We start from the raw sequence: 13,631 nt of genomic DNA on the forward strand, positions 1-13,631 counted from the left end.
AGAAGACTTTAATAGTGTGACGTGAAAACAGTGGCATAGAGAAATTATTATTTTCTTTAGTGCTGAGAAACTGAATATAAACATTGCTGCACATGAATTTGAAGATAAAAATCCACATCAATGTCCGCCATAAATTACACAGTTGATAAATATTAGAAATAATTATCACAACGCGTTTTGCCTTGCACCAATTTACCACATTGCCAGATTATACGCAAAAGTTTCTAAAATGGCAAGTGATGTGTGGGACAGTAGGGATTAAAAAAAACAGGATCAACAAAGTGCAACAAAAAGTGATGTGTGGGACAATAAACATGTATACCTGAGGGGTGTATCAGGTACAACCTCAGTCTCGATCTATCACTCAGCACTGAACATGGTGCTTCAGGTGTGGCAAGTGATTCAGAATCAGGATACAGAGACAGGTGTGCTACACGCTTTCCAAACACTAGCCCAACTTGCAAGACACTTGTTAAGTACTGTATAGTGATCACAGTTTTGTTTTGTTGTGATTCTAGTATTTTCTGTTTTGAGGACTGTAATAAATGAAAACCAAAACGGTGAGGTGTTTTTTCTTTGTATAATGTCCCCTTGTCTACATTTTTTTTAAAGTTTTTATTTAAGTTAAATTTGAGTTTTCACTTGTGTGTACATCTACAAAAAGGTATAAGTAAACCACAGTAATGATATTACTTAATGAAAATATGTATTTTGCCTATTTGCTTATTGTGCAGAAACCACAATGCCAGGAATTTAGAAAACAAAACTAAACGTGATCTCTGCTTATTTAAATCTTTCTGCCTGAAATACACTCATCGTTTTTTTTCTGGAATAGAACATGGTAATCTACAGTGAAACAACACATAAGCACACAGTATATTATTGTATTTGTGTAATAATAAAAAAAAAAATAACTTGCCAGGTCCTGTTGTAGGCGAGTACCCAAGGTCTGCAAAAGTATGGCACTGCCAGCACTGAGCAGTGCCAAACTGAGATAAACAGTGTCTAAAATAACTGAAATCGTTTTTGGTCTTTATTATTTCTTACCAAGTGTCAATAATAAATTACTTATTTGGTAGGGTCAATCAACAGATATGTATTTAAGTTAGCTTAAAACTAAATGTGGTAGAAAAAAAACAGGGGTTTAGTGTTTGTTGTCTGGTTTAATGTTGATTGATCAAAAGTTACACTATATTTAAAAAAAAAAAAAAAAAAAAAACAACATTGTTTAAGAAAAAAAATTGTTGTTTTTAACTTGTAAAACCAAACTCATGATCAAACATATTAACGTAAAAAAAAGGAAAAACAATGTTTTGCATATGAAATTTAATGTAATAATGCACTGTACAAAAATCATTTTCATTTTATTTAAACAAACAGGAGATTAAAAGTCCATGTGTAGAATGTATTCACCAACTGCCGAAAACTCGTTTGAATCTAAACGCGTTGCGAACGTAGACTTTTAATCTCGTTTGTTTAAATAAAATTAAAATAATTTTTTAATCTCTGAGATAGTGTGTATCATTAAGGAACATTATGGATTGTGTGACCTTAATTGTCTTGATCATTTTGAGCCATGAGAAACTGAAATATGAAACACTACCCCTTACTTATTGGCGTAAGTTAAGACACTTATACTATAGACTTTTACCTTACTGAGGTTGGCACCTTTGTATATTGAAGCATTGTTGTGCACAAAAGGTTATATTGTGAGGTTATTATATTATATACAGTTTCATCATCACTGTCCAAAAGACCATCACTTGCAGAATCACTGGGGTTCTCATTTTTTATCCTTTCTTACTGTCCTCTCTCTCAGCTGTACCCTCTCTCTGTCTGGTCTCACTGATGGCTTGATCATACCTTGACCCTGCAAAAATACCACTACATTATAACTACAGTCATCTTAACTCATAACCTACATGCACATATACTGGGGGGGGGGATTTCAAAGCTTTTTGGAAAAATAGCTGCCCTGAGGCTAATTTGGAGTAAGTGGAGGAGCAAATTTTGTACAGGAACAAAACGTTTTGAAAAAGACCCTTATAGTGACAATTAACTATTTTAAACATCTTAAATAGTACATGTGTATGGAACATGAGTCAAGTCTGTATTACTAATAGTATTATGATGAAGGAGGAGACTGGAGAAGGCAATAATATTTCATTTCAGGAAGATCTTGGCAAATAAGGTATTAATCCATTAGGACTGTGTTCTGTAATAATAGGTACATATATTATGTTAGGTTAATTTTAAAATAAAGCCTTTTGTTCATTATTTTCAATCCACCTCCTGCCTGCTCTTAATTATCCACTTCAAAAAATTAAAAGACATTATTTATATAGGCTATTTCTATCATTTATCTGGTTAAAAAGACCTGTGTATCCTCATGTATCTTTATAGGTTGATTGCATAGGCAATGTTTGATTGAATACTTGTACCAGCACTGTTTTCAATAAAAATAAATACATTTATATAGCGTGGTCCTATATATGTTGAAAGGGGTTCGTGTCTGGGCTTTGTGGAGAGTAGTTCATGTAATCGGTCATTTAAAGCAATGCATATGTTTTACCTGGCACAGAGAGGAAAACTAATACTTTTTAAAAAATGGTCTGTGCCCTGCATGGGTGATTTTACAGTATATCTATATAATCTATAACTTACCAGACGGGTGGAAGGTGTTTAGTTAGCAGTTTGATACACAGATTACTGAAAAGAGATGAATAGCCCAATTCAAACACCTTGCAGTCTTGTCGTGTTTAATGGAAAATGTAATATAATTTATTTTTAAAACACATAGCAAAATAGAATAAAACAGTGCACAAAGTCTCAGGTTATCTAATTTATCCAATTTAGTTAACACACAGAACAATTTGAAGTGCCATTGCAGACCAGGACAACGGCTCTATTAAACCAAACAATAATTACACAGCTTTCATACCTCAGACATTTTTATGACATAAATGACTTGTACACAGACCCCCCCCCCCCCCCCTCTCCCCCTGCCCCCACACACACCCACCCTTTTTATAATTATGTACTGAGATAATGAGTTGGTGAATATGACACTATATGAGGGTTGGTTTAAACACTAACAAGATTACCACACACACAATGCCCTCTTGTGTAAGGTGAAGCTTTGAATCTAATTTAGGGATTTAATCATGAAAGAGTTAATTTCACATTGGTATTTCCACATTCCCTTTAACATGTGAACACATTATTTACAAGTTTTACATAAACTCTATTTAAAGATACTAAAATAAGCTCAGGAGAAAAAATCTTAGAAAAATAATCAGTTAACAACAGATTGTAACAAGTTGTTTCCAAAAGCTCAAATGTGTAATTTTTAACAGTGATTCAAAAGGTGTGTATTTAAATATATACATAAAAAGGTGTTCTGTTCCGTAACCTTTTTTTTATTGTGCCTTCGAGGATCTTGTGTAATTTTATAAAGTTTTTCAAACCATACTGCAAAATACAGGGACACGGATACAGGACTAAACAATGAAAATATACAAGCGCATGCATACTGCACTGGAACAATGGAAATATACAAGCGCATGCATACTGCACTGGAACAATGGAAATATACAAGCGCATGCATACTGCACTGGAACAATGGAAATATACAAGCGCATGCATACTGCACTGGAACAATGGAAATATACAAGCGCATGCATACTGCACTGGAACAATGGAAATATACAAGCGCATGCATACTGCACTGGAACAATGGAAATATACAAGCGCATGCATACTGCACTGGAACAATGGAAATATACAAGAGCATGCATACTGCACTGGAACAATGGAAATATACAAGAGCATGCATACTGCACTGGAACAATGGAAATATACAAGAGCATGCATACTGCACTGGAACAATGGAAATATACTGAATAGAAGATCCTTTGCTCAAACATTATTTGAAATCTGTGAAGAAACCATATTTATTGAGACTACTGTTGAATATCAACATCTTCAGAATAAAACACCGTAATTTCAATTATTCTGACACACTATTGTTTGTAAATTTCATTTAAAAAAATTAAGTCAAAGACGAGGGCCAATTCTAACAAGCTGGTAATTCCAGAGGTGTAGCATTTTCTATGTATGGGGAGAGGCAAGGAGTGTGGGGGGAGGGGGGTACTGTAATTGATTGCTTTATTTAAAAATGCTATTTTATTTATTGTCAATTAGACTTAATCATACATTCCTTGTAAGAGTTACCTAAACACAATGCATATAAACGTCTTTGATTAGCAATGATGTAGAGGCTAAGAGACAGATATACCGGTGACATCACAAACATATAATCAATTCATCACAAGTAATAATAAAAAAGAGTATCCTCCAAGCAGCATGACATTTAGAACAATGCCCCCAGTTACCTGAAAAGCGCCACAGAGACACAGAAAACTGCAGAACACAAATGCAAGAATAATGTGTTTCAACTAATAATTTAGAAAATCACTTTACCATCTAAACAGAGGCCTTTTTGGAGAGTATATATATTTTTAAAGTTATTAAAGTTATTTTCGGGATTGTTAAAAACATATAGTAGATTCCACTATTTACTGGTATTAGCTACTTGTTCTTGCCTTAGATTAAAATAATAATAATAAAATATTATGTACAAGAAATTCTAGCCCACTGTTGACATTAACTGTGCACAAACACACTGGAACACATTTCACCTGTAATTACAACAATGCCAGGCCTGCTATGATTTAATCTTGGCCCAGGAATCAGGAATTTAGGTCAGCACATTAATACTGCATTTCTCCAAAATAAATTAAATGAAATATGTGCAAACTCATATTATGTGCAAATCTACAACTTATGAATATTTACAGCACAACATTTGGTTCTGAAAAAAAAGAAACTTTCATTCTAATAGAGTCTATAAATCAAAAGTATACTCTCTAGAAAAAATGTAAAAAAAAGATCTGTATGGGTTATTATACAGAGAGGCCAGCTGTTTCTAATACTGTAATGCAGTTTTACAAGCGATATAAAGAGAGAAAACAGATGTGGCATTACAAATTATAAAGTTGATATAACTTTTTAACAAGTGAAATATATCTCAACACTGCTGCAGCAGAATGAAATATAAAAAGAATTTACACATGCTTCAATTCTAAACCTATCAATCAAACCCATGTTATTCCTTGGGGAACTTATTTACATGCATATTTATCAGCCCCACATGCTAATTCCCTGCTGCTTTATGCCTGCAAGGCATGTTTATGACTCATAATTGTTGATCTCCTTTGATATATTTCTCTCAAGTAAGACATCATTTGGTTTTGTGGTTATATGTCAATGAGGCAAGATGACCAAACCTTTTCAACATCATTTACAGTTATATGTCCATTATAACCTATTGATTAGCTCCATTATCAAATATTTCTTTTTTTCAAAAGGGAATAAAAAAATGAAATCAATCAATCTTTATATTATACAGCGCCTTTCATAGTTTACCACCATCACAAAGCGCTTTGCACGATAGTGAGGAACAAGGCATAATTCATTAAATACAGTGAAATACAGAGCATAATACATTAAATACAAACAGTAAAAAAAACAATGCAGATGCATTAAATACAAGTATATTACACTACAGGCATATTACATTAAATAAGGGCTAGGGTATGAGTTCAAGGCGGCTGTTCATTTTCCTTGTCAGGGTATGAATACTTTTGAATTAGCATTTTTGGAGTTTTGCAAATTGTAGACATCCATTTCTTGTAACTTTCTTTCCTCATCCACAAAAGCAAAACTTTTGCTACAGAAGATTTTTCCTATAATTATTTGTTTGAGAAATGATAAAATTTCCATTGGGGCATGTAAACTTTTGACTACAACTGTGTGTGTGTGTGTGTGTGTGTCTATATATATATATAGACACACACACACACACACACACACACAGTGCCTATAGAAAGTCTACATCCCCTTGAACTTTTTTCCCATTTTGTTGTTTCAGTGCCTCAGAGTTTCATGCATTTAAATGAGGATTTTTTTCCACTTATCTACACACCATACTCCACACTGTTAAGGGGAAAAAAGTTTTTATTGAGAAAAAAATGATATATTAAATACAAAATTGAAAGATCTTAACTGGATAAGTCTCCACAACCCCCTGAGTTAATACTTGGTGGAAGAACCTTTGGCAGCAATTACAGCTGTGAGTCTGTTGGGATAGGTCTCTACCAACTTTGCACACCTAGATTTGGCAACATTTGACCATTGTTCTTTATAAAACTGTTCAAGCTCTGTCAAGTTCCTTTGGATGCGTTGATGGACAGCAATCTTCAAGTCATGCCACAAATTTTCGATTAGATTTAGGTCGGGGCTCTGACTGGGCCACTCAAGGACATTTACCTTTTTGTTCCTTAGCCACTCCAGTGTAGCTTTGGCTGTGTGCTTTGGGTCATTGTCATGCTGAAAGGTGAACTTCCGTCCCAGTTTCAGCTTTCTTGCAGAGGGCAGCAGGTTTTCCTCAAGGACTTCTCTGTACTTTTCTAATCATTTTTCCTTCTATCCTGACAAATGCCCCAGTCCCTGTTGATGAGAAACATCCCAATAACATGATTCTGCCACCACCATGCTTCACAGTAGGATGGTGTTCTTTGGGTGATGCGCTGTGTTGGGTTTGCGCCAAACATAACGCTTTGCATTTAGGCCAGAAAGTTCCATTTTAGATTTGCCAGACCACAAAACTTTTTGCCACATGGCTACAGAATCTCCTGAGAGTTTTTTTGCATACTTCAAACGGGATTCAAGGCAGGCTTTCTTGAGTAATGGCTTCCTTCTTGCCACACTATCATACAGGTAAGACTTGTGGAGAGCAAAGTTGGCATTGGCCTCTTTGTAGCCTCTCTGATCAGTCTCCTTCTTGCTTGGTCATCCAGTTTGGAGAGACGACCTGATCTAGGCAGGGTCTTGGTGGTGCCATACACCTTCCGCTTCTTAATAATCGTCTTGACCGTGCTCCAAGGGATATTCAAGGCCTTTGATATTTTTTTATACCCATCCCCTGATCTGTGCCTTTCAATAACTTTGTTCCGGAGTTCTTTTGAAAGCACCTTGGTGCTCATGGTTGAGTGTTTGCTTTGAAATGCACCATCCAGCAGAGGGAACCTACAGGAACTGCTGAATTTATCGTGAAATCATGTGAATCACTACAACTTAGCACACGTGGAGGCCACTTAAACACCAAACTCACCAAAACAAAAAGGTGAACATTTTGAAAGGGGGTGTCGACCTTCTATAGGCATTGTGTGTGTGTGTGTGTGGTGTGTGTAAATATATATATTTTTTTCCATTTTCCATTAAACATGACAAGACTGCAAGGTGTTTGAATTGGGCTATTCATCTCTTTTCAGTAATCTGTGTATCAAACTGCTAACTAAACAACTTCCACCCGTCTGGTAAGTTATAGATTATATAGATATACTGTAAAATCACCCATGCAGGGCACAGAACATTTTTTAAAAAGTATTAGTTTTCCTCTCTGTGCCAGGTAAAACATATGCATTGCTTTAAATGACCGATTACATGAACTACTCTCCACAAAGCCCAGACACGAACCCCTTTGAACATGTATGGGACCACGCTGCCAGCAACTCCACATCCACTCTGACAATTTGCAGGAACTGCTGGATGTTCGACTAGACCACATTGTGATATAAAAACAGACCCTCACTGGTTTATGTTATTTTGTATCCAAACCAGCGCAATGTAGGTGCATTAGTCTGTCAGGAATGTATGTAATACATACATACTGTACACACACACTAACACAATGGATACTGACACTGGTAACAACCACTTAATTTCACAAAAGATTGGAAAAAAAAATAAAAAATTAAAAACACCAGACAAAACAGGTATTTAATTAGTGTTCCACAGTCAAGCTCAACATTTCTTTGCAAGAATATGTGATACTCTGAAGAACAAAAAAATGAATAATTTAAAATGTGCCACTAGTCACATTCAGTCTTCAATTGTGCCATTTTGACACTTAATTTAATTAATTGAATTGAACTATCCTTTAAAAATGATTGTCTTTTCATTCTGCCAGATATGCAACACAAAGAGCACACAAGCAATACACTTGGAATCGCCATTTCTTTTATAATTGGGCATTTGTAGTTTTTCTCCACATCAAAGAATCATGGCAGCTCAGTGTTCCGTAAGAGTCACCTACAAAATCCTGTTTATAACAGGTTAGTGAGATCTACTCTATGGTTTTCATATTTTCCTTCTTTAGATATGCTATTGGCTAATTTTACATGTTACAATTAGGGCTGCGTTCTAAACCTTCGAAGGTTCGTCAGGCGGCTGTATGTTTTTTTTTTTTTTTTTTTTCCCTGTTAACAGGAACCGTTTGACAATGTGTGAATTCTATAAATCACACATTAAATGTCACTCACATGCAAAATTCGATCTTTTGATTTGTATTACTAAAATAAAATTAGTTGTATTAAAATCTACTATCAATCTACTATCTAATCGTTATACGTAGCACCGCTAATGTGCATTGGAGCAGGGTATATTATGCCAAAGCACTGGGGGGGGTGCCTATAGCGGTTGTATTGCTTCAGTAAAATATGTAGTGATTACCCAGTGTACAAGACATTGTAAGGGAAGTGCTATGGTAGTGTAAGTATAAAACATTGACACTAATAATTTTAATTTAGAAAACTGAACACCGTCCCCGTCTGTTACCCTCCAAGTAGAACTGTATCTCTTCATTCGCCATTTCGACAGCAAAGAGTTGTCTCTAAACCCCTCTGCTGTTCCAGATTATTTTGTTAAAATGTCCAGACGAAAAAAAAAAAAAAAAAAAAAAAAAAAAAAAAAAAAAAAGTTGAATACAAACTGAGCAAGTGACTGTTGGTGTATCATGGAAGGCACACCCAATCTTCGGGGTCACTTCAATCAATCTTTATTTTTGTATAGCACTTTTAACGGGGGTCGCCAAAAAGCGGTTTACAAGATAAAAAACACATACAAATAAATATAATCAGCAAATAAAACACACATAGAAATATATATAATCAGTAATAAAACACACATAGAAAAAAAAAATATATAAATCAGTAATAAAATACACATACAAAATAAATAAATAAATAAAATAAGAATGCAGAAGCGAGAGAATATCACTTTAAAAACTTTTGTAAGCCAAGCTATACAAGTGTGTTTTTAAACAAGATTTAAAAGCATTGGCATTAGGAGCTTCCTTTATAGTACTAGGCAAGTCTTTACATAATTTCAGTGCAATGTAGCTGAAGCATCTACCATCTGAGTTTTATTTCTGAATACTTGGTATGCAAAGTAGCCTGGCATCCTGTGATTAAAGTGGACGATTAGGAACGTGTGGTTTTAAAAGATCCTTTAAATAGGGTGGAGCTAAGCCATTTAGAGCCTTATAGGTTAATAATAGCACCTTAAAATCTATTCTAAATTGAACAGGGAGCCAATGCAAGGACGCCAGCACAGGGGTGATATGATCTTCTTTCTTACTCCCAGTTGAAACTCTTGCAGCAGCATTCTGTACAAGTTGCAGCCGAGATATAACATTGTTACTAATTACTGGCAAAAAGGCTGTTACAATAATCAATCCCTGAAGATATAAAATCATGCATCGATCTCTCTGCATTCTGCTTGGAAAGTATACCTCTCAGTCTAGCTAAGTTTCTCAAATGAAAAAAGGAAATTTTTGTAACATTTTTAATGTGTGATTCAAAGGAGAGGTCTGGATCAAAAATGACATCTAGGTTTTTTTATCTTTGCTCTAGAATCTGTACAGAGACCGTCAAGTAGAAAAGCAGATGAATCAATGTTCTTGTATTGCTTCTGAGGTCTTATTATCATCAATTCTGTTTTGTCTGAGTTTAGCACTGAAAAGTTTTTAAACATCCAATATTTAATGTCAGCAAGGCAGGTATTCAAAATATGAGCAGCAGATACATCCCCCTGTTTGAGAGACAGGTAAAGCTGAGTGTCATCAGCATAGCAATGAAAATGAACGCTGTGTCTACAAATGATATTTCCCAAAGATAACATATATAGAGAGAACAGGATTGGCCAAGAATTGAACCCTGAGGAACCCCACACGTAACCTTTGACATAAAAGAGGTCTCCTCCTCGACTTTAACAAACTGAAAACTATTAAGAGAGACAGGATCTGAACCAGGACAAGACAGTACCTGACAATCCCACTAAATGTTCAAGGCGATTAATTAAGACAGAGTGATCAATGGTGTCGAAAGCAGCACTTAGATCCAGTAGAACAAGTACTGAAGGAGAGCCCATGTCAGAGGTCAACAGCTTATCATTTACCACTCAAATCAGTGCCATCTCGGTGCTATGATTAGGCCTAAAATCTGACTGAACTGACTTGACAAACATATCTTCATTATTATTATTATTATTATTGGTAGTAGTATTAAAGTAGTAAAATGTGACCATGACTGATAACCTGCTTGGAACGGTGCCTGTTAAATAAAGCTTTGTTTTGCCTAAGTCAGCTGCAGTTATTATATTGGCCTTAAGTTGCTGCTGCAGTGCAAGCTTGCTGTATATAACGCAAGCAGCATCAATTACGTAAACATAAACAAGTGTACTTTTATTTAAATTATGAAAACATGACTTCTGTTCTATATAACATTTTTTAACTGCATGTGAATGTTTTATTCCATTTATATGGATTACCTGTAAAGTTATAGGATTTCAATCAAATACAAACTTGCAGCTATGGTGACGTCACCAGTAAATTATGCAAATGAGTACCATCGAAGGTACGAACCTTCTTTCTGTAATGTGTTCTGAACCTTTGACGGTCAGAATGTACCCTTCGATACAGCCCTAACTACAAAACATAGGATATAAGTTTGCTATAGAGGGTTGCATGACCCTTAAGAGAAAAATAGAAAGTTGTACTTAATGCATTGTTTGCTCGAATGTATTCCATGAAAGCAGGTGATTACTGTCTCTGATAATGACTGTGGTGGGAAAATTACAATGTTGCTACTGCTATGACTGTTTAGGGTTTCCATGCTCAGGTTTAAATGCTATTACGGGTTAAAAGATTTAGGTATAATATAATAATAATAATAATGTATTATGTACTGGTAGTTGTTGTTGTACATACTTCCTCTTTCTCGCTGCAGGGTAAGCGGCCCATATAAGGGATGGAAAGATACTGACTACCAGCTCGAAAGAAGAAGTTCTCTGAAGTTCTCTTTATTTAACAACCGCAAGCTACATCTGTGACAGTTCACAGAAAATGTCACCGGCTTAGTCAGAATAGGTATAATTTTAGGATGTTTGCAATTTAGATAAGTTGTTATTGTTGCATATGATTGGTCTCATCTTAATCTTCCAAACTGTTGCTATCCACAAATATTGAGTTAAGCTTCTGTGATTGGCTCGCAATAACTGCAGGTTACAAGGTATATATTATGCTTACTGACTCTACGAAGTCAGAACATTGCTCGGTTTCCTAACACCTGTGTTGAGTATGTTCTCGGGTTTGCAAACTATTAAACTTGTTTAATCAATCTTGCTTGTTCTACTGAGTCTCTATTACAGAGTTGATATCAAAACTCTCACGACATGACCAACAGAATTGTTTCTTTCTCCCAGCAAAAACTACAACATTTGACTAGTTTTCAGTTAGTCAGAGATGCCTGTAAATGAAGCTGACGTTTCCATGGAAACCCTTCTGTAATAATATGGAACAGTTCAAACTCACCATCTTCTAGAGGATCAATGCCTGTTTCCTGATCATCTGCTTGCAAGGGGTGTGGGGTTTCAAAACTGGGATGTTGCATCTCTACAACCAATAAAAACCTGCAAAGAGAAATACATATTCTTCAATAACTGGTATGCAAGAGAGTTCTGCTGAATAATTAGACCCTTTGTGCCACTGGGGCTGGTTTCTTTTAGTCCAGCCCTTCCTCAGGACAGAATACCTGTATACCTGCAAATAAATATGTAAACTACTTTCTAAATACATAAAATATAACATATTTTATAAATACCTTATTTTGAAGTAAATTATCAGTTATAAACAACACAAATTAAAGTGAATATGTACAGGTGTGGCGCTAACTTTCGTTTTGTTTAATATTTCTATTAGTTTGATTAACTATTTTGGGCTTTTATATGTAATTTGAGTATTTCTTATTTGAAATTATAATCAAAATATCCACATCAAATATGTCTGTGCAATTTAGATAGGCTACACATCTCTTCAGTCATGTGATGGCCTTATACAGCACCCATGTCTAAAATAGCCATTATTTAAATACTAAATCTGCATATTATATTAATGTATTTCAACTTTTATTGTTGAAGATTGCTTGAATAAATGTTAACGTTTATCAGCTTGCCTGTGTAAGTCTTCACGTATACAGGAACACCTCCTAAGAGAACACTTTGCCTGTGTGAACACTGTTGTGGTGAAACAGATTTTACCCATTGTAAATGCTCCGGCTAAAGGAACAGAAACTTTGCTTAAAAGAACACCTTCTTGGCATTGACAGCAATTTGTTCACAACAGAAACAGTACCATTTTGTAAAGCGTCTTGTCATCATGAGAGTGTCAGCAAGGAATGCATCTATAGATGTCCAAGCAGGTAACATTCATGTTTTATCTATGCCAGAAACAAACATTCTTAATGTTGGCTCAATGCAAATAAAATATTCCAAAAGGGGGCAGACAGCAGCCAAAACAAACAGCTAGGTTTTGTCGTTGTTGCGTTTAGCCTGGGCAACAAATAATCATGATCTCTCCCATTATCCTGCAACAACCCCAGGACACATTTATTCGAGAATCACTAGTGCTCCGAACACTTACCGAAGCGACAGAACAGTAAAGCTTATATGCCGGTAGAGTGTTGTTCAATCGTTCCAAACACTATATACATTTTACATTTCAATCAAACAATCAATATGTTAGTTATATAGTGCCTTTCAAACAAAAAGCATATCAAAGTACTGCACAGGATAAAACTGAAGAAAATCACAATGCAATTCTTGTGTATAGAAATTAAAAGAAAAACAGTTTCATGTTCAAAAAAACTCATAAAACACAAAAATATTAAAATATAATACATTTGTATAGAGATTAAAGAGATTCTTTGTGGCATATATAGTACAGCACCACTATTAAGTGATGGACTGTCGCAATAGCTAGTGTAAATTGAGCCAGATGGGTTTTGACGGCAATTGCAAGAGAGACACGTGCGTCTGTTTGGTTAACAATGAAGTGCTGTTCCTCATCACTAAGATCTGTCTTGTGAATGCATGACAATGGCATCCAAGCAAATTGTGTGGAATTTCTTTACCAAGCAAGAGAAAAAGAAATTTGCAAACTCTGCCAAGTAAATATTTCATTCAAAAGGAGGAAGCATACTTAATGTGCTCAATTTAAAAGCATTAACGGATTGATTTAATTAACACATTTCGTTTGAAAATCACTTTCTACTAAAGCTCTTGTTACTATTCCATGAGTTTGATACAAGAACGCTGTTTTTTTTTAAATCCTGCCTGGTCTCCTAATGAAACAAATTGCTGTCTGTTAGTGAGACTTGAACCATTTTAAGATA

General features: G+C 35.1%; 1 protein-coding gene across 7 annotated transcripts in view; it reads right to left on the reverse strand.

Annotated features, from left to right (window-relative positions):
• The window catches only part of LOC121315132 (TBC1 domain family member 5-like), a 160,747-nt gene that overhangs the window by 89,378 nt on the left and 57,738 nt on the right, over positions 1 to 13,631 (reverse strand). For all 7 annotated transcript variants that reach the window (XM_041249074.1, XM_041249069.1, XM_041249075.1 and 4 more), the window contains one exon: positions 11,774 to 11,871. In XM_041249074.1, coding sequence (XP_041105008.1) covers positions 11,774 to 11,852 — 79 coding nt within the window. In that variant the 5' untranslated portion in view covers positions 11,853 to 11,871. The remainder of the gene's footprint in view (positions 1 to 11,773; positions 11,872 to 13,631) is intronic.

The sequence above is a fragment of the Polyodon spathula genome, chromosome 4 (assembly GCF_017654505.1).
Source record: "Polyodon spathula isolate WHYD16114869_AA chromosome 4, ASM1765450v1, whole genome shotgun sequence".
NCBI classification, from domain to species: Eukaryota; Metazoa; Chordata; class Actinopteri; order Acipenseriformes; family Polyodontidae; genus Polyodon; species Polyodon spathula.